Source organism: Pseudorca crassidens, chromosome 16 (assembly GCF_039906515.1).
Source record: "Pseudorca crassidens isolate mPseCra1 chromosome 16, mPseCra1.hap1, whole genome shotgun sequence".
Classification (NCBI taxonomy): Eukaryota; Metazoa; Chordata; class Mammalia; order Artiodactyla; family Delphinidae; genus Pseudorca; species Pseudorca crassidens.
The window spans coordinates 899,213-919,761 of NC_090311.1; the positions used below are offsets into that span (position 1 = coordinate 899,213).

The window sequence follows — 20,549 nt, forward strand, 5'->3', positions numbered from 1 at the left end:
TTACCCACGACAGCGCATCTGGTGCCGCGAGGCCCCAGGGCTGAGCTCGGGGGCGGATGCACAGCTGCCGCTTTTTGTCCTTTCCTGAGGGAGACAAGAGTCTTGGGACCCCAGAAGAGTGCTTCCGAGGCGCCAGGTGCCTGCCACCTGCCGTCAGGGCAGAGGCCACCTCCTCCCGGGGCCCCTCGCCTGGCTCCCGTTTCCACAGCCATGGGCTGGGGGACGCTTTCCAGCTCGGGTGAGAACATCTGGGGGCGCACGCCCCAGCCCGGCCCTCCGCAGCCGGAGGGAGTGGTGGCCCCGCTCCCGGGTGTGGAGAGGGGGCCAGAGCCCTCGCCAGGCCCAGCTTGGGTGTGGCTGAGGGGAAGGTGGCCACACTCTCCAACCCAGAGCCAGGCGCCACCCAGAAGCAGGAAAGCAGAGCAAAACGGCGACCCAGGAAAGGTGCCCGAGAGCTGGGGCCAGGCGGACCTGGGGGCGGGGCGAGGGGGGACTGGGGGGCGGGTCCGCCCGCCCCTTTGGCCTGGACCAGACCCACACGGACGTTTCCCTCTTCAGCCCCAAATCCTCTCTGCCAGGGAGTTATTCATCCAGCCATTGCTTCACTCAAGCTCTTAGCAGCCTGGGCCCCTGGTGGGTTGGAGCCTGTCCTGCACCAGGGACCCTGCAGGACACCTGGAAGGGAAGAGGCAGCACAGCCTTGATGCCTGTTGGACATTCACGTGGTGAATGCGAGATGAGTGGAGGGTAGCAGACCTGGGGGAGGGACCCTGGAAGGAGAAGAAGGAGGAGGGAGGAGGACCAGGCACGCGGACTCCGGCAGCCGTGGGAGTATGGCCAGTGCCGCCCCCAGTGCAGAGGCCAGGCGCCTGAACCCCGAGGCTGCCCATCAGACAGGGCAGCCCCGCTGAGCCCAGAAGCACTGGCCAGGGAGGGTGGAGTGTGCCACCCTCTTAAGAAGCTGCCTGAGAAGAGAATGAAAATAATTGGACCTAAATCAACAGAGGGGTTCGTTCATATGTGGGTACCTCCCAGCAGCCACGAGAGGCCTGTGGCCACGTGCCCCAAAGAGAGTCGTGAGGCCGAGTCGCCCAGTACCGGTGGCTTGCACAGCCACAGGTCCTGGGAGACCAGCGTGTTGGTGGACGCCCAGCCTCTGTGTCAGATCCCAACCTGGCGGACGAGCTCTTCCTTCAGGAGGAGAAAGGTGAGGCCAGCACAGCTAAGTGGTAAAAGAGACTCAGGTTTGTGACAAGAACGCGTAGTATAGCTCTGTGCACTCCTCTAGGGCTATTACATTTATCAAAATACATAACCTTTAAAGAAGTGAAGGAGCTGGGGGTGTGGGGAGGGGCTCTGCAAGGTGGGAGACGCCCACCCGGCCCAGGCTGGGGGAGGAGCTTCAAGTCCAGTGAAGCCAGAGCATCACAGAGGATGGGGGAGGGATAGGAGGCCCCCAGAGATCAGGGAGGTGGGCAGCTGGGGCCCCTCGGCCTGCCGGCTCCCAGGCCCCTCCCACCCACCAACAGTCCCCGCCTCCCAGGGTCTTGCCGGGATCTTCCCACGGGCGTCCCTCCGGGGCCCACGTGCCCATGGTGCCCTTCGGCTCAGGGTGTCTGGAGCCTCTCAGCGGCGCCATCTCCCTGGGGCAGCACGGGCTCCGGGAAACCCTCCGAAGCCCGGGCCTGGGGGCACGTTCGCTCCTTGGCTCGGCAGCACTTCCTCAGCCCTCCAGGTGGCCGGAGCACGGGGGCCCTGCACCCAGGTGCTGCCTCTCTGGAAGGTGCTGCCGCGCAGACGGGCAGGCCAGCCTGGCGGGGGCTGGGGGCGAGGGTCTAGCCCAGAGCCGAGGGAGCAGGAAGTGAGCCACAGGAAGGCGGGGGACAGTGGTCCGGGGGCCGGCGGAAGGCAGGGCGGCAGCAAACGGACCAGTGTGGGGGTCAGAGAGATGCGAGGCCACAGGGGGCTCAGTCAGAGGCACACGGGTCACTACGTGGGGATTAGACCGAGTTGCAGCGTGGTGCGCGGCACTGGGCCCTAATGCAGGTGGGAGAGGGGTGAGGCGGGGCCCGGTGACCAGCTGGGTCTCCCCTACCAGCCACCCGTGCCCCTCACCCCAGGCCCCGCACACCCTCAGCACTCAGTGCTCTCGCTGCCTTCAGACAGCGAGAGTCACTGCCCTGGTGGCACTGGGAGTGAGCAGGGCAGCCTCCACTCGCGCCCCTGCGCAGTGACGGGTGTCCGCCAGCCGCCTTTCCGGGGGCCAGCCAGTGGAGGGCGCCCAGCGGGATGGGCAGGGGTCTGGTCTTTCCCTGCGGCCCGGGCGTTTGCTGGGAGCGGGTGGGATTTGCGCCAGCAGGGCTCCTTCAGCATCTCCAGAACCTGGGAGTTCCTGCAGCTCCAGGGCCCAGGTGACCGCGCCTCTGCCCCTTCATCCCAGAGCTGCGGGCGGCACTTGGTTCTCTTGACCTACCAACCCTGGGTCAGCAGCCCCCTGAATCCGCCCCCAGGTGTGGTCACCTCCTCAAGCTCCCAGAGGCTGAGAACTGCTCACACATGGGAGGACAAACCCGGGCCCTTTGCCCTTTGCAGGAAGCCACCGAGCAGCCACGAGCAGGGAGCTCCACGACTTACCAGCCCCGCAAAATGACAACTCTTTCCTTTGACAAGGTTTTTTGCCAACTCCAGGGGTATCTGTGTGGTTGGAGATAGAATCCAAGCTCCTTCTAGGTGCAAGCGCCCTTACCCACCTCCCTCTCCGCCCCCCCTCCCTCCCCCCCTTGCCGGCCGGGCTCTGACCCACCCTGGGCTTGGACACCTGTTGGCCCTGGCTGGCCCTCCAGGAGGACCACCTTCCCTGACCTCCCCCTTCCCAGCGATCATCGGTCCTGTTCCCCTCCTGCAGGGACTTCCGGAAGTTTTTTGGTTTATTGTTTATTACCCACTCCTCCCCTGGGGGCAGAGCAGGGTGCAGAGGTGGAGTTCGCTGCCTTCACGTGGCTCTCCCAGAGCACGCCTGGCACCTAGTAGGTGCCCAATAAATCAGCGTTGACTAAGTAAAGGTCTCTGTCAAACGCGCGCTCTGCGTGTTCCCACAGCGTCTAAGCGTGAGCGCCGAAGTGCCCTCCGCCTTCCCAGGCAGGACTTTTCCTTCAGCACCAGGAGGTGGCATTCGCGAACCTCTCCACCCCGGCGGCAACCAGCACGAGCGGCGGAGGCCGAGAGGCGCTCCTTCCCCGCCGGCGGCCACGGCACTTTCCCCGGAGGAGGGGCGTTTCCCTTGATCCTACCCAGGGGGCGGCTCCCGGGAGCGCAGGAGGAGGGCGTGGCGTGGGAGCCGCGTAGAAGGTGGAGGGGCGCAGCCTCGGAGCGCGCAGAGACGGCGGGCAGGCAAGTTGAGCAAGTTATCAAACCTACACACCCGGGACTGGGGTACTGGGGGAGGGTGTCCCGTGCCGTGGCGTCCTGGGGGGTTGGGGGGCTGCGTCCGGGGCTTGGGAACCCCCGCGCGCCGGGCAGGACAGGACGCATGGGGAGGGCACCGAGACACCCACCGCCAGAGAGCATGGAGAAGAGGCCGCCCTCACCCCGCACCCCGGGCGCCCCCAATGCTCTCTGGGCCTTCCAAACCGCACTCCGGCCCCCCATCCGGCACCCAGGGCCACTGGCTCCCTGGAGAGCCGAGCACTCTGCGGCCAGGAGAGAAGCAGCCCCACTCGCGACCCCAAGCATTCCGGCCGCAGTCCAGGGAGGGCCCGGCGGCGTAGACAGACCCGGGACTCAGGGCAGCGACTCGGGGTGTCTGTTTCCTCAGCGGTCAAAAGGGCTGCGGAGGCCCCAGCCCGGGTGCTCGAGGAGCCACAGCGCGGCACCCAGAGCTGCGGTGTTCCTCCAGCCACCGAGCCAGAGTCGCAGGGAGGATAGTGCGCCCTGTCGCCCCGTCCGGGCGCGCCACTCCCGGCCCGCCCCAGAGAACTGTCGGGCCACAGCTGCCCAGAGTCGGCTCCTCGGTGCCGGGAGTAGGGACCCGGCCCCACCCCTCTGGCTTGGCCCCGCCCCTCCGCCTCTGGCCCCGCCCCCAAGCCAGTAACTGCCACGCCCTCAGAGCCCGAACCTTGGCCACCCCGTTAGCCGCCTCCGAGGAGCCCAGAGGGCCCCAAACCCTGCTGGGAAGGATCCTCCCTGCGGCTGGGCTCTCGGGGAGCACCTACGCTGTGCCCGAGGCGGTGGGGCTCAAGTGAGGCCCGGGGCGGGTCTCGGGGCCTGGCCGCCCGTAGGTAGCGCGGGAATGCGAGAGGTGAGCGCTCGTTAGGTATCCCGGGCCTGGCTCCGCAGGTGCCGATCGCCTGCGGGGCAGCCACACCCGGATCCCGCGAGTGCGGCCCCGACCGAGGAGGCGGGAAGAGAGAAATTCCCATGCGCGCGGACTGCACCGCGCCTGAAGCCGGGGCCAACACGCGCCACGGCGCGCCGCCCGGGACAGCACGGTGCGCGCACACGTGGGCAGGGGCGGCCACCGAACGTCCGCCCAGCCCCGGCGGCCAATGGCTTTCTGAGCGGCGATCTGGCGTAAGGACTCGCAGCGCCAAGACCCGAAAGCTAACTGCACAAAACGAAAATGGATCCCCCCAAAGGTCTCAGTGCCAGCGGACGCTGGGTCCCTGCACAGAGCCGAGAGGGTCGCCTTCGTCCGCGCCACAGAAACCCTGGCGGCCGGGGTGAAACGGGAACGTCGTTGCTAACCGACCACACCAGTCCCGAGAGAGGCCGGCCTGGCGCACACCGCCGCCCAGCCACGAAACTGCAGCCGTCGGTTCGCACACGTTCCCGTCACGTTCCCAGCAGGCAGAGAATAATAATAATAGACGCCACTTAGTAATTGCTGTGACACCAGCCAAGAGAACCAAGGAGGCGACGTCCAGAACTGTACTCAGCACTGGCTCTCTGCCGGCGCCCGCTGTCCACTGCGATCTTATTTGAACCCGCACAGCAATTCCACGGGGTGGGAGGCTTTTCCACCCAGAGGAGGACACCATGGGCCCTGCGTGCCCGTCAAAAGGCCACGCTTCTGCCCGCTGGCTGCACTTCGGGCGCACGCCCACGTTAAGGCCCTGAGCGTGGCCCCGCACGCCTTGGCACCCGGACTCTGAGCCTGCCAGGGTCCCCGACCGCCGGCTCGGGCGGCGCTTCACAAGGGAACGGCTGTGCCCTAGGTCGGGGCGCCCAGGTCCAAGCTCCGGACTCGGGTTGCCCCCCGGGAACAAGCTGCGACTTCGCGGCCGGGAAACGACTGACCGGGAGGCCCGGGCGGTCCCCGCGCCCTGACCCGACACTGTACAGTCCCGCGGGCAGGGAGGGGACCGGGAACCGCCCCTCCGGCAGCGCGCGCAACTCGGTAGCCTCGCGTGTGGCCCCGGGACAGGCCTCGCCACGGCGCCAGCCATTGGTTGGTGAAACCAGAGCAGATTCTCGCGGGCCAAGTCTAGCATTCGGCCCGTGGACTCTGACGTCCCGCGTCTTCCGCCCTTCTGCATCCCAGAGGAGAATGTTCCCGGAAATGTTTTCGTTCCTCCCTCAAACCTGAGACCGGGGCGGCCGAGAAGCCGCAAGGCGGGGCGCGGACTGTGACCCCGAAGGTGCCTGCTGAATCCCCGCGCCCTCCCGCCTGTGCCTCTTCACCGAATGGGGCGCACGGAGTGTGCCAAGTGGATCCTCAAATCTGCATTCTTTCGGTGATAAAATATGTTCTCGTATTTTTTCCTGATTTCCCACTAAAACCTTTGCCTAACTAAACTCCCATCCAACGGGATTTATTTCGTCCCCGGGGAGATAAATCAGGGGGCAAATTTACAGCCCGGGAGGCACCTGCCGGGCTAATGGGCCCTTCACGGAGTGCGCGGCCAGCGGGGGCGCGCGCAGACGGCGGGGGCGCTGGCCAATGGCCGGGCCGCGGTCGCCGGCAGCCAATCAGCACGCGCGCCGCCTGGGGGCCCCGCGGTTATCAGCGCGTCCAGCCCGCGCGGCGCGGCGCCGCTCCGACCGGCCCCGGAGCCGCCACCGCCGCAGCGCGGAGTACCCCCGCCGCCGCCCACCCCGCGCAGCAGCCGCCGCCCTCCCTCGCGCCCGCCATCCGCGCCGTCGGCGCCCGCACCCCGAGCCCCCGCTGCAGCCGGCGCCCGCCGGGGTCTCGCGCAAACTTCCCGGGCCGGCGGGCGCGGGCGGCGGCGGCGGGGCCCGGATGGGCGCCCGGGCCGGCGGCGGCGGCGCCCATGGACGCTAACCGCCCGGGCGCGTTCGTGCTGAGCAGTGCGCCGCTGGCCGCGCTACACAACATGGCCGAGATGAAGACGTCGCTGTTCCCGTACGCGCTGCAGGGCCCGGCCGGCTTCAAGGCGCCCGCGCTGGGCGGCCTCGGCGCGCAGCTGCCGCTCGGCACCCCGCACGGCATCAGCGACATCCTGGGGCGGCCCGTGGGCGCGGCGGGCGGCGGCCTCCTGGGCGGCCTGCCCCGTCTCAGTGGGCTCGCCTCGTCGGCCGGCGTCTACTTCGGGCCCGCGGCCGCCGTGGCGCGCGGCTACCCCAAGCCTCTGGCCGAGTTGCCCGGGCGCCCGCCAATCTTCTGGCCTGGCGTGGTGCAGGGCTCGCCCTGGAGGGACCCGCGCCTGGCCGGCCCGGGTAAGTGGCCCACCCGCGGATTCGGCGTGGGGCGGCGCGGCGGCCGGGGGCGCGGGGCCGCCGGCCGCGCTCACCCGCCCTCCTTTGCAGCCCAGGCCAGCGGGGTCCTGGACAAGGACGGCAAGAAGAAGCACTCGCGGCCGACCTTCTCGGGCCAGCAGATCTTCGCGCTGGAGAAGACTTTCGAGCAGACCAAGTACCTGGCGGGGCCGGAGCGCGCGCGCCTCGCCTACTCCCTGGGTATGACCGAGAGCCAAGTCAAGGTGAGGCGTCTGCGGCCTGGGCGGCCCCCCGCGGGTCCCGCTGCGCCGAGGCCCACCCGCTCCCCCGCGTCCTGCGAACGGTCTGCGAGCGGCCGTCGGCCTTGGCCTCGGTCCCGGGGGCGCCCAGCCCTGCGGCCCGGCCCGGGCAGAGGGGTGGCCTCGGGCGTCCCTCTGCGTCCGCGCGGCCGGCGGCGTCTCCGGCCGGGCCAACGAGGGGCCAAGCTGCCGCGGGCCGGGTGCTTCGGGAGGCGCCGCCTGATGGGCATCCTCCACCCCAGGTGTGGTTCCAGAACCGGCGGACAAAGTGGCGCAAGCGGCACGCCGCGGAGATGGCGTCGGCTAAGAAGAAGCAGGACTCGGACGCCGAGAAGCTGAAGGTGGGCGGCTCGGACGCGGAAGACGACGACGAGTACAACCGGCCCCTGGACCCCAACTCGGACGATGAGAAGATCACGCGGCTGCTCAAGAAGCACAAACCCTCGAACTTGGCGCTGGTCAGCCCGTGCGGCGGCGGCGCGGGGGACGCCTCGTGAGGACGCGGCGGCAAGGCCGGACAACCAGGGTACGGGACGCGGGCCGGCGCCCCTCGCCAGCCGCCCGCGCCGGAGTGTGTATATATATTTTTACAGAATAAGTTATAAAGCGGCCTGGCTCGGGCTCGGCGTGCGGGGACCCCAGAGCGCCCGCGTCCCTGTCCTCGGCGTGGGCGCGGGATCGGGACCGCCGCTGCCGCGCGTCCTGAGAGGAATCACTTTGTATAATCAATAAATTATTTAACACGTTCCCCGTCGGAGCCGTGGCTCCCGAGGCTGCACCGCGTGTTTCTTCCTTATCGAAAACCGCGGGCGAGGCGCGGTGGCGCGGCCCTCTGCCTCTGCCGGGCCCTCTGTCCCGGGTCCCCTTGTCCAGTCTTCAATGCCGCGGGGTCCGCGCCTTCGGCCGAAGGGGCGCCTGGGTCTGGCGCAGGTCCGGCTCAGAATCGGGGTGCGATGGAGTCCCGGTCGCCTCGCGCCCCGGGTTGCCCGGGCGGCAGCAGCTCGCAGGACCGAGGGCACCGCGAGGCCCGGCGCGGGGAAGGCGGCCCCGCCCGAGAACCCTCGGGCTGCCGGCCAAGGGAAGGGGCCGCCCGGGGCCGAGGGCCGGGAAGAGCCAGGACTCAGCGAGCGGGAGCGGAGCCGACGGCGGGGGGATGGAGCGGGGCGCTCGGCGCTCGGCGGCGGCGGCTCCTCCGGCGCAGGCAGCTGTATCTCGCGCGGGGCAGCAGGTAGGACCCCTTGTCCCGTCCCTCCCCGCAACTGCACCGGCGCCAGCCCGGGGCGCCCTCCCCAGGGCTCTGGAGGCTTAGGTGGATGAGGTGTGGGCGGATTTAGACACATTTGGGGTTGCCGGAAAGGGCAGGTGAACCCCCGCTCCTGCCCCACCCGGAGTGGCGCCTTTCCCCTTTGGTGGGTGCGGGGGCGGTGAGGGGCGCCGCTGGGCCCTAGCTCCTGCTGTCCTGCTGACGTGCTTTGCCATGATTATGTAGGTTGGAACGTGCCCAGCCTTAGTAGCTACATAATTTGAAGTAAATCAGGTTTTAAATTCATCAGCACCGTAGCACTTCTCCTGCGGTTTAATAGATCGTTTTCATCGCTAGAAAGCGGGGTTTAATTCAAACCGGGACTACAAAGAGAAATCCAAGATAATTTTGCTGCCCCGGCGTCAGTTCTCTCAGGGGCCCTGGAGTTTTCTTTGCCCGTTTGACCCTGGGATGCGGGGGAAGCACGTCTGGCCAGTGCTTGGACCTTGTCCTCCTCCAGGGCAGCTCCGGCCTCCACCCGGGGCACCTCCCTGGATCGGCCAGACCGACCCAGCCCCCCAGCCCCGCGGAGGTCCCGGAAGCCCTCTCTCTGGCCTGTCCCTCACCCCGGAATCCAAGGGCCAGGATTCCAGCTAACAGCGTCTGCTCTGGTTCACAGAAGACCACCCCATCCGTGCAGACTCTGGACGCTCCACGTGGCTGCATAACTGTTGTGTTAATTTTAAAAACTGAATATAAAGGGTTGTATTACGGTAAGAAAGATTCTTCTTGGAAGGCATTACTGAAAATGTTAAAGAGAAATGTAAAAGGCTGAAGTTTTGTTTTTTGGGTGTTTTTTGCTACATGGCTGCATCAATTTAAAAAACAGACGTTTTTCACTGGCTGGTTTTCTAAGGGAGCATTAATTTTTTTTCAAAATTTACGTGAGTGAACTCTTCTTTCAGCTCAAGAGCAAAGGAATTTCCAGTTTTAAAGTTTGAGGAAAGCCACACATTTATGTAATCGCATTTAAACAACGCTGAGGGGTAAGTCCCAGCAGTAACCTCTGCAGTAAAATCCGAAAGATGATCTCTCTGCGCTCACGCCAGAGCTCAGCTCTGCAACAGTATCCGACAGTGGAGTCCAGGACCGCCGAGAGCCACGAGCGTAGCCTGCACCGCAGGCTACAACGGGCCGGAGCACGGGAGGAGGAAACGCAAAGCAGACGGGATATTTTCACCACGATCGATTTTATTGCTTAGGGACCGGAGCGGTCATTTCCAAAGGCCTCCTGAGTGACCAACAGCTGAAACCCCGCTGCACAGAATCGCCGTGAGTCGGCCAGAGCAGGGCGACCACAGCTCGACACAGGCGCCGACGGTACGGTCAAGGACACAGGTTCGGCACGTGGACGCCAGCTCACTTGCAACGGTTGTGATTTATCTAAAGCAAGCTTCTACCCAGCGCCTTCACCCAGCCCAGGAGCTCTGTAGTGTTAAAGCAAGTTAATAAAACATTCGTTTGTGTTTCATCCATGGGCCCTGGGACCACCTCTCACGGCTCCGCCGGGTGCCAGGAGCAAGTACGTGCAGCAGGGTTGCGACAGGTCGTTAGAGGTTCAGCGTCCAAGGACGCGTACAGCTTGTTTCTCTGGATGTTTTTATACACAGGCCACGTTACGAGCAGTTTCTACCGGAAGCAGACGAGCTGTTTCTATTCCTCCCACGACATTATTGTTTTATGTAGAATACTTGGCACCATAGAGCGGCAACAGAAGACAGAGCGGTTTACAAACTTCTTAAAAGGCACACCCGAGCGAGCTATAAACTTCACATTCGGTTCTTAATATGAGACAGAAAAAGGCCTAGGAGTCTCCGGCTGCTCGCACGGACGTGCTGTGGTCGGTCTGACCCCTGACGTCTCTGCTGGGTCGTAGTACTTGTTTTATAGCTTTGTGTGTTGGCGTGCATGTAACCAAACCCCTAGACGCCAATTCTACCTGCTGATACGACACTCAAGCGTTCATACTGGAAAGTATATTTAGCGTAAGTTTTGGTAAGGTTTATAAATTATTTTTAAAAAGTATATATTTATATATATTTATATATATAAAAATGGAAAGCAGCCGCAGTGTGATTCAGAAACCATGTGACTAACAGGGAACAGGGGCCCCCAGAAGTGAGAGCGAGGCCACGCCGCTGGCCGGCAGAGCCCCGGCCGCCCCGCCACGGAGGGGACTCCGAGCCCTGTGGGCTTTCTACGCCGGAGGAGCTCCTCCACGCTGACAATGATTAAAAATCGAAAACCGTGAAGTCTAAAATGCAGAACCTCTTTGCTGTCTATTAGAGTTTTGGCAACAGGACTGTGACTTATTTAAAAAATCCCAATGTTTCTACTTGATGTCACACGAGCAGACACGACAGTGAGGTATGTGAGGCTTGTCCGGAGCGCCGTCGGGCTGAAGCGACGTGTGGGGCCGGCCGTCTAGCAGTGGCGCTCAGGCGGGTCTGTCGATGCAGCTGTCGGAGCACGTGGCTCCTCGTGCTGCAGGGAGGTCTCGCCGGGGGTCCCCTCGTGGCGCTGGCATCGCTTCCCTGCCGTGGAATCAGCCATTTGTTAAGGGGACAGACACACCACAAAAAGCTCAGAAAGGTGAACTCGAGGGAGGAGGCATATTTACCACCAGTTCACTGCACCACACAACACTTGTGCACACGTGCGTGAGGTTTACCTGCCCCGGGCGCCATGCGGAAGGCCAGGAACACGGGCTGCAGCGGGAGAAGAGAGGCTGTCAGAACCGGGCGCCCAGACCCCGCTCCCGGGCTTCCCGGCCGCGGCCCGCAGGCCCAGCGCCGGGCCCCAGTTCCCGAGGAGCTGGTGGGACTGGGCGACCAGAGGCTAGAGGCAAAGGGCCTTCGCGTTCTCTAAAGACGGTGTTGTTTCCAGATAAAGACAACGTGAGAGCTGATTTCAGGCCCAAAGAACACGGGGAAGGACAGAGCCCGTCCTGGGATCCGGCCCACTGGGCAGTGTGGGCGACCCGCCCAGAGGCCCTGAAAATGGGAAACGGTGAACGTCTCTCACGTGGCTGATGGTGACACACGACCCGTCACCACACGCCCCTCGGAGGGGCCCGTACAAAGTTAGTCCCGGAACAAATCCTCGGTGTTGCCCCCGAGGCACTGGGTCGGTGACACGCCCGTGTCCCGCCCGCACTGGCGGTGGGCGGTCGCCATCAGGAGCCAGGAAGGTACTTGAGTGCAGGAAACGGCCCCCAGGACCGGCCAGCGTGGACACAGCCTCCTTCTACAAACAGTAACACTGCGTACTTTATCCTCCTGTGACCAGTCACTTCTGCCTTCTCATCTACCTGCCTGTCTAGCCCCTACCTGCCTCCCTTCTGGTATTTTATTAAAGTTAAATAAAAACAGACCAACTTGGCCTCCTCTGTGAAGCAGACGAAGGAGGCGGAGAAGAGGGGCAGTAGAAGCAGAAACGGCCCCCAGCCTGGAAAGCCCCCCACGGCCCGCCCCTCGGGCCCAGCCCCCAGACCGCGGCACGGCTCTGTCACCTTGTGGTCTCCCATGCAGACACTGGGCCCGATGTGGTCGTAGGTGACAACCTTCTCCTCGCTCTCCGACTGGGAAAAGCAAACAGAGGGAGAGGCATGGGAGGCGGAAATGGTGGGGTTTCCTGGGAGAGCAGCGAGCGGGAGGCAGCCCAGCGATGCTCCGCCCGTGGCCACCCCGCCCACGTCTCCGTGGGGCTCCGGCCGGCTCAGAGCCGCCAGTGTGCCTCTGGACCCTAGGAGGGAGGTCCGGGCAGTCCGGGCAGCACCTCGGCACCCGGCTGTCCCAGGTGGGAGGGCTCCGGCCTTGGGAGGTGGCGACACGGGCCGCTGGTGTGGAGCCCGAGCTCCCCTCTGCCTCTGGGCCGGGCCCTGGACCATGCTCGCCGCAGTCGGGGCAGCTGTGAGCTTTCTTTCCAGCCGTGCCCCCGGCACTGAGGAAGCCCACCGGTTCCTGTTTGTCCTGTTGCCATTTGTTTGTGACCCAGAACTCCCTGTTCAAATGAGAACAGACTCCCCGAACGCCACGCTGCCGCACCCAGCGGTCTGCGCCCAGTGACGCAGGGCTGTGTGCACAGGGTGCCCTCCCTCCTCTGCCGGCCTACAGGCACCTCAACTCCAGGTGTGCGGCCAAGGGTGTGTTCCCGCAGTCGGTCGGCTGTGGCTCCAGCTGGGCCACGATTTCACACCCTCGGCTGAAGCGACTGAGACTATAACTGAATCATCTTTAATGCAGCGGGAAGCTTAAGGTCAGATTTACTTCCCAGCATGGTCGCTGCCAGAAGGCATAAAGACAGGCCCCTCTGCGCATCCTTCGCCATCACGGCACCTCCCCGGAGTGGGGAAACGCTCAAGCGCAGCGTGGTAATTTACAAAGGCAGCATAAAACTGTGATCTCCAAGTGCATAATCGTGAGACAGATAAACAAATTAGCAGGCGCCGCACACCTCGCTGCGCGTTCATCAGCACGCCCGCCACCTCCGTGTTCCAGGGCCGGGAGGCAGAACGAACATGATGCCGAGGTGACCGAGCGTGGCATGATGGATGACACCGCGGAAGCTGCTCGTGCCACGGCCAGGGGGCTGGTAACGCCTGCCGCCCGCTGGGCAGCCCCCAGGGGAGGGCCTGCCGGGGCTCCCCCCCACAAGGAAGGCGCTGGGCCCTCCCCACACTGGGCCACCCAGCCGAGCTCTGTCCCCGCTGTGTCTGCAGCATCAAATCTCGGGCCCCGAGGCTGCCATGATGTGAACGCAGGTAACACAGCCTGCAGTGCCGCCTTCTGCTGGACGCGTCTGCAGCCCTGGGCAACCCCCTCACCATCCTACGCACTCCTGCTGTCTTGGTGGGTTTACCGCAGGATGTCTTTTTCCCTGGAAGAGGACACTCACCTCTTCTCTGCGCCCCGAGGCCCCTGAGGCACCCTCTCTGGACGCAGCCCTGTGCTCAGCTCGCCTGCCGGTGTGAGCCGCTATGTCCTCACATGGCATCTCAGGGCCCCAAGGGCAGGCCCAGCAGAGAGGGCAGGGCTGCATCCGGGGCCCGGCACCAGGCATGCTTGCCCGGGTCTGTGTGGTCAGGGCCAACGTCCCGTGCAGCTCCCTTCGGGAGGGCTGCTTGTGGGAGTAGCCCAGCCAGCGCCTGTCCTCTGTGATGTGCTCTGGGGGCGGGTGTGTCACAGCCGGGCGCAGGCCCTTGCCCCCAGGCCCCGTCAGAGCAAGCTCACCGCAGACCCGATGCGTCCCCACCTCCAACCCGGGCCCAGCGGCCTCCCTCCCCACGCACCCGGGGGCTCTGGCTCAAGGCAGAGCGTGGAGGGCCGGCCCGCCCCGGAAAGGCCAGCAGCGGGGCCTCCTGGAGGGGGGCTGCAGGGGCTGCTGAGCAGGGGGACGGGCGTGCACCTGGGCAGGCCAAGGGGGCTCTGCCCTCCTGGCTGCGTCTCTGGGTAAAGGGCCCCGGGGCCCAGTGGCGCAGACAGGGCTCCTTGCAGCAGCCTCGGGGGCTGTGGAGGGTGGTGACTGGAGCCCAAAACGTACTGGGTTGAGGTTGGGGGATGGCCTGGGCCGTGGGGACCTCCTGCCCCCTCCTAACTGGCGGCCCACATCACGCAGAGGCCAGACCGCTGCCCTGATGAATCAATGCACCTCGTTATTATATTTTTTCACTGACGGGGTTGACAAAACCAATGCAGATATTGATTCTCTAGAGCAGTCCTCTTGTGTTAAATGTGGGCATTGAAAAACCCCGGGAAATCAAGAAACTCCAGGAAACTCAAACTCTCCCCGCACCCGGTCGCACGGGGCTGCCTCCTGAGTGCTGGCCGTGCACCCGGTCTCACGGGGCTGCCTCCTGAGCGCTGGCCGTGCCGGTCTCACGGGGCTGCCTCCCGAGCGCTGGCCGTGCACCCGGTCTCACGGGGCTGCCTCCTGAGCGCTGGCCGTGCATCTGCAACTTCTCAAGCCCCAGTGTGACTCTGGCTCTGATTTACAACTTAGGAAAATAAGGACGGACTTCATAGCTCCCAAGCTCTTTCGAAGACAAGAGCTCATTGACTCCCCCGAGGACACAATAAACTAAAACGATTCCTAAAGCACTGGTGACAGTTTATGCCTATTTTGAATCCAGAAAGACACTGGAGGTCGGGCTCCATCCCAGCCCCGAGAACGGGGTCAGGGCTCATCCGGGCCGGCAGGAGGGCAGGTCCCCTGGCCCGAGGCTCCCCACCCGCCCGGGCTCTGGCCCGCGCAGCCCTGACACTTACCCTCAGAATCAGCTCCTTGGCGGACGGGGACATAAGGACACGGTCACACCAGGCGGGGCACCGGGTGTTCATGTACTGCCTGCCCTGGCTGGAGTCCTCACTGTATGGGTAGCTGGGGAGACAGGACAGGAAGGCACCGGTCAGCAGCCACGGGGCCCCTCCTCCAGCCCCTCCTCCGTGCCCGGGGGAGGGTGGTGTGGGCTCTGCCCCACGCACCTCAGAAAGGCCAAGCCTGTCCAGGGTGAGAACAGGCAGATGGAAGTTTCCAGAATAAAGTCAAAGGACTGTCCCCCCCAGCACTTCAGATGAACCCTCCCCAAGGACATGGACACGTCTATTAAACTTGGTTTTATTTCTGGATGCGGCCTACAGCCCAACGAAAACCTGCCCAGAAGCCTACGGACGCCTGGGCCCAGAATGACGCACACCCTTGTCCCACCGAGGCGTCCACCTCGGAAGCGCCCAGGTGCCCGGGGCCGTGGCCTTGGACCTTCGCTGCGGCGGAGTGTGTGCCTGGCCCTGACTTACCGCCCTGGCCGCATGGGCCCTTCTTCCCGCCCACCGGCCCGGTGCGGCAGCGGGGAGACGCCTGGGGCCCCTTGGGAATGGGGCCACCGCAGCCGACCGACTGACATGGCGAGAAGCAGGTGGGGCCTGTGACCACCAGCTGAGCCCCTGACACCCCGACATTAGCCGCCTGGCTGAGGCCCAGAACTCACCGGAACCTCCGGCTCCGGGCTCTGCACTGCCCACTGTGGGCATTTTGATTGGGTTGCACTGAACTAACAGCAGGTGCATTTACCCAGAATGAACTAACGGGCTGTGGGGGACCCTCAGCCGTGCTCCCTGCACACCCACGAGGACGGCGGGTCTGCCTTCTCGCGGTGCATCTCCTATGGCCTTCAATACAGTCTAAATTTTTTCCTTGCCAAGGTCTAATGTGCCTTTTAGACCAGCTCCAAAATACCACATGGTGTTTGCTGTGAATGGCACTGTACTCTCTGTTAAATTTCCCTGTGCTTTCAGCTGGAGGAGAACAATGCCACCGTCTCCCTGAGCTGCTCTGTCCTGGGCACCTGCTCGCATGGGGCCTCTGCCCCTCCTCCCTCCCTCTGTGGCCCGTGGTCAGGGTCCGCAGAACCTGAGTTAACGGCTCTCAGCCTACTCCATCCTCCAGAGTGTTCCACACACTCTCGCCAGAAACGGCGACTTCCGGCCCCAGGCCCTGCAGGAATTTAGTTCATTGCAGACCCAAAGCAGCATCATGGCTCCAAACATAACGTCCCTCATCTCTGCTTCTAACAGCATCACCCTTGCTGACGGCACAGAGCGCTGACCACCCTACAACGTCCTTCAGGGAAAAGGGGGACCAACGGCGGGCTTGTCCAGGCACGTCCCAGCCTAGCTTGGCTGTGGTCCTGAAGGAGCGACGCTTGCCCACCCCATCCTCCCGGGAGCTGCAGGAATCGGGGTCCGCACGGGCCGACCCTGAGTGTCCAGAGCAGGATGTGCTGAGCACAGAGCAAGCCCCCAGCCCCCTCCACTGGAGGCCAAGGTCAGGGGAGAGAGTGGCCAGCAGGGCTGTGGCCAGGGCTAGGAAGGTTGTGTGCTCTGAGCCCACCCAAACTGGTCCTTGACCGTGAGGCGGGGCAGGCCAGGTTCACCCGGTGGGACATCTGCAGTCAACAGGAGGTCTGGGAGGTGGAGCCGGCCACCCCGGGCCTCGCCCACGTTCCCTGCCAGGCAGGAGCCACGCAGACGCACGCTGCTCCAGGAGTGCTGAACGGGCCGGCTCAAAGCATCCCTCAGAGACGCAGCGCAGACGGGAGTGGGATCGAGTCCCGGGGGCTTCAGGAACCACCACGTGACCCTCAGCTGCACCTATGATGTTGTTGCTACGGGAAAGCCCTCGGGAGCCCTGGCCATCGGGGGTCCCACTGAGGCTGCGCCCCAATGCCCACAGAGCCCCCTGGGGACCTGCCCAGGGCAAGCGTCCTGCATTAGAAACAGCACGAAAAGCCCACGCAGGTAAGTGACGGACAGTCCCCACGCACACCGCAGAGCCATCGTCACAGGGTGTCCGGGCCCAAGTCCAGCCCCCCGTCCACTGCCAGGAGCTGACTGACGGGCCATCACGGGGACAGTCAGCCTGGTGAGGAGTAACAGGGAAGGGCCCGGGAGGCCCGGAGCCGTGACAAGCTTCCCCCCGGGCCTTCAGTCTGTGTCCTCAACCTTGCTGCTGCCGTGGGGCCTGCCCACGTGTGATTCAGCGGGCAAAAGAAGCTGGCCGTGAGGGGCGCCCTGGCCAGGACGGGCAGGGCGGTTGGGGGCGGCACCCTCACCCCACAGACCGGGGGCCCTTGCTGTGGACAGACTCCCGGAAGGGGCCAGCCACTCCCAGAGCCAGGCCGGGAGTGAGCAGGGCGGTGCCGGTGCAGACAGGCCGGGCAAGGCCGGCATGGGCCCGAGAGGGGGGCCCTGCCCAGGCCACTCCGAGGATGGCCCAGCGCTGCCTGCCGGGGCTGCCGATGATTAATGCTCGCTGCACACGTGGACTTATCTGAAAGCAAACGCTGCGCAGGGCGGGGACGTGGGACGGAGCCGCTGGCCTGGCCCCGCACGGTGGGGAGTGACGCCACAACGAATGGCCCTGCGATAAAGCTAACAATCGCCCACCTGTCCGCCCAGCCCCTCGGGCTCCTTCCCGCAGGATGCAGGATGTGGGCAAGCGGCCCCCTTGCCAGGGCGCTGCCGACAAGGCTCGGCCTGCATCTGAGCGGCGGGCAGGCGGGTGGTGTCACCAGGGCCCGAGGCCAGCAGCCAGGCCGCGGAGGCACAAAGGCCCACTGTGTCGGCCGCCCGACTCCTCAGGGCCGGCCGCCGTGCGCGAGAGACGCGGGCTCAGGAGGACCCTGAGGGTGGAGGGGGCGGGGGCCCCTGCACCTGGCCAGACAGGCCCAGTTCTCACCGAAGCGGGAGGCGGAGAATTGGGGGTGCTGGGGGAGACCCTCCTGGGCTTCTCGCTCGGGGAGAACGTGAGTGTTCCCAAGTCATGGCCCTGCTGAGGGCAGACGGGCCCGCGCGGCCAGCGAATCGGCAGACCGTCCACCCGTGCCTGGCAGCCCCGGAGGCCGGCAGGCAGTGGCCGCGCAGGAACTCAGTTTCCAAACACCTGAGACTCCTGGGAAAGAAAAGGAGGTGGAAGGAAGCTGCCCCTGAACTGGGCAATAACATTCACACTGCCGTGGGGAGGAGGGGCCCGTGGTCAGAGCCACAGAGCTGACCCGGCTCTGTGGACACAGGTGCCCGCAGCATCCCCGTGGGGTGACCGGCGGCTTCCCGAGTAACCGGTGCCCTGGCCCTTCGCCCCTCAGCGCTGGTCCCCGTGCCTCGGTGTGGGCCGTGTCCACCCGGGGCTCGGTGACCAGCTGGACAAGCTTCCTGGCTCCCTTCCCAAGAACCAGGCCGGGCACACAGCAGGGAGCTCAGCCTTTTTGTCCAAATGTCACCATCTTATATTTATCGTTACAGACAGGAATCTATAGATGGTCCAAAGTTGAATTATGGCCCAAAAAGAAGTCTGAAAAGTGCCTCCGAATCTTTAATATAAAAATAAATGTATCCACTGAAGAGAGACGGCCTCCTCTGGCCAGAGCCGTGTGCTATATCTCATCCCCGTGTTGTGTATATTTTTGCCGTGTGGTATATTTCATCCCCGTGTTGTGTATATTTTTGCCGTGCGGTATATCTCATCCCCGTGTTGTATATATTTTTGCCGTGCGGTATATCTCATCCCTATGTTGTATATATTTTTGCCGTGTGGTATATTTCATCCCCGTGTTGTGTATATTTTTGCCATGCGGTATATCTCATCCCTGTGTTGTATATATTTTTGCCGTGTGGTATATTTCATCCCCGTGTTGTGTATATTTTTGCCGTGTGGTATATCTCATCCCCGTGTTGTATATATTTTTGCCGTGTGGTATATTTCATCCCTGTGTTGTATATATTTTTGCCGTGCAGTATATCTCATCCCCGTGTTGTATATATTTTTGCCGTGTGGTATATTTCATCCCCGTGTTGTGTATATTTTTGCCGTGTGGTATATCTCATCCCTGTGTTGTATATATTTTTGCCATGTGGTATATTTCATCCCTGTGTTGTATATATTTTTGCCGTGTGGTATATTTCATCCCTGTGTTGTATATATTTTTGCCATGTGATATATTTCATCCCTGTGTTGTGTATATTTTTGTCTTTTTCGAAAGCTCTCACTGGATCTTTCTCTGTAAGTAACTTGCCCAGTAAAAACCTCTTTCCCACCATGGAGCGTTCTTGTCCGTCCTTGGGAAGGTGTGACTTTTCTCTGGCGAGGTGTGTACTCTGTGCGTCTGTCCACCTCCCCGGTCAGCTTCACTCTGAGGCACACGTGTCACGCAGGGCCACAAGCGCAGGGGCCGCAGCACCCCTCCACACCCCGGCGGCTCCCGCGCCACAGACAGCAGCGCCCGGCCCCTTGGTTCCCGCTGCTCCCAGGCCCGCAGGGAGCAGCGGTCCGGCCGCTTCAGCGGCCGACATCTATCCGCTAAAGGCGGCGTTTTGGTTACTTCCAGGTTTGGGGAGTTCTCGGCCGTGACGTGTGGACCCCCAGGGGCCCCGAGACCCTGTCAGGGGCTGGAAGGTAAGCTCTATGTTTGCGATTACACGGAGACGCTGCTTGCTGTTGTCATGGTGTTGGGGGCGGTCCCCTCCTCAGCCCCACCCAGGCGAAGCCACGCGAATACTTCCTTGATTGAATCTCAGGCCTGGGAGACACAGTTTAGGAGTCAGTGGGACGAGAGGGGAGCGTGTGGGGCGCATCCCGCCACCTCTGGGAATTCTCGAGCCTCAGTGACGGGAGGCTTCCTGCGGCAGGGGCGGTTCTGAGGGCACAGGTGGGCAGCAGCGCTCCACAGGGACTTGGGTCCACGGCAGGGCTGCGTGCAGGGCCGCGGGAGGATTCCACACCACGGGAAGCCTGCTGCCACCACATTAGTGGAAAAGGCAGCTAAGCCATCTCATATTCATACTTTGATCTCTTTATTTTAAAACCAACGACAGTAACTCAGAAAGACACTCTAAGTTAGAAACTCCCTGCTGGGTGCACAGGGCAGGCTTTGGCGGTCACCTCTGGGGCGTCCCAAAGCACTGCCACTCACGCCGGGCCATCCTGGGGAGAGGAAAGGGGGGCTCCCGCGATCGGCCCAAATCCGGGTTGAGAGTGGGAGCCGCAAGCGGACGCTGGGCCGGAGAGCAGGGAGGGTGGACAGGATGACAACGCAGGACGCGGAAAGCTGACTGTCGCCTCGTCCACTGCAAACAACCGGCCTCGAGGCCGGTCACACAGACAGACCAGGTGGGCACGGCTCATGCCAGCGCCAGCGTCACACTCTTTGCCCACCAGTTATTCTGAGCACGAACTTAAAGACTTTTACGTCACCAGCACGTGGAAACACCACGTGGCCTTAAAGGCCTTCATTTGGCCTGGCCCCGAGTGCCGTCCCTGGCCACTTGGGGTTGGCGGGCATCATCTGGAGCGCAGGGTGGGCCCCGGAGGGTCTCTATGGCGGGCACCCCGTGCGCCCACTAGCCTGGCCTGGCCGCGCTCCCTGCCTCTACCCCACCCCGCCGGTCACTTCGTGGTTGTCCCTCACGAAGGTGCAAAACTGTCCCCGAGGCTGAGAAGAACGAGAATTGAAGGCTCTACAAACGCCTGAAATATTAGCACCTCTTCCAGCAAAGTGACACACAGCACTGAGTTACGATCCATTAGGAGTGGAGTTCTGTGAGCCCGCGGAGAACAGTCACGAATGCCTCTGCTCGAGAAACTCGCCCCCGCCCCCTCGCTCTCCTTAGGAGACCTGTCTGCTTGAGCATCTCTGAGGACTGTCCCGGGTATGCGATTAGCCACAGCCTGGAGCCACGGGGGCCCCGGTGGCCTCCACTCCAGGCTCTGCACTGACCCCG

General features: G+C 63.6%; 2 protein-coding genes across 6 annotated transcripts in view; one reads left to right on the top strand and one right to left on the bottom strand.

Annotated features, from left to right (window-relative positions):
- Window positions 1–3,249: 3,249 nt before the first annotated feature.
- NKX6-2 (NK6 homeobox 2) lies at window positions 3,250–9,655 on the top strand. Of its 2 annotated transcripts, XR_010935674.1 has the most exons (4): window positions 3,250–6,675; window positions 6,766–6,938; window positions 7,217–8,990; window positions 9,183–9,655. XR_010935674.1 is itself a non-coding variant. In XM_067708975.1 (3 exons), exons 1-3 carry the CDS (start codon window positions 5,877–5,879, stop codon window positions 7,469–7,471), a joined length of 1,227 nt encoding a protein of 408 aa, XP_067565076.1. In that variant the 5' UTR covers window positions 3,250–5,876; the 3' UTR covers window positions 7,472–9,655. The 2 variants fall into 2 exon arrangements, 1 of the variants encoding a protein (XP_067565076.1); XM_067708975.1 differs by having other exon boundaries at window positions 7,217–9,655.
- INPP5A (inositol polyphosphate-5-phosphatase A) overlaps window positions 9,449–20,549 on the bottom strand; it is a 179,405-nt gene continuing 168,304 nt past the window's right edge. For 2 of the 4 annotated variants that reach the window (XM_067708973.1, XM_067708974.1), the window contains 4 exons: window positions 14,544–14,655; window positions 11,789–11,857; window positions 10,949–10,985; window positions 9,449–10,811 (listed from right to left, as the gene is read on the bottom strand). In XM_067708973.1, coding sequence (XP_067565074.1) covers window positions 10,702–10,811; window positions 10,949–10,985; window positions 11,789–11,857; window positions 14,544–14,655 — 328 coding nt within the window. In that variant the 3' untranslated portion in view covers window positions 9,449–10,701. Of the gene's footprint in view, window positions 10,812–10,897; window positions 10,986–11,788; window positions 11,858–14,543; window positions 14,656–20,549 lie in introns of all 4 variants that reach the window. The other 2 variants (XM_067708972.1, XM_067708971.1) reach the window with 1 other exon arrangement.

Excerpts from the sequence above, each read along its gene's own strand:
- NKX6-2 (XM_067708975.1), top strand. The coding sequence starts at position 5,877 with ATGGGCCCTTCACGGAGTGCGCGGCCAGCGGGGGCGCGCGCAGACGGC. Across the intron at positions 6,676-6,765 it reads CCCGCGCCTGGCCGGCCCGG|CCCAGGCCAGCGGGGTCCTG; the intron begins GTAAGTGGCCCA and ends CCTCCTTTGCAG. Across the intron at positions 6,939-7,216 it reads TGACCGAGAGCCAAGTCAAG|GTGTGGTTCCAGAACCGGCG; the intron begins GTGAGGCGTCTG and ends CCTCCACCCCAG.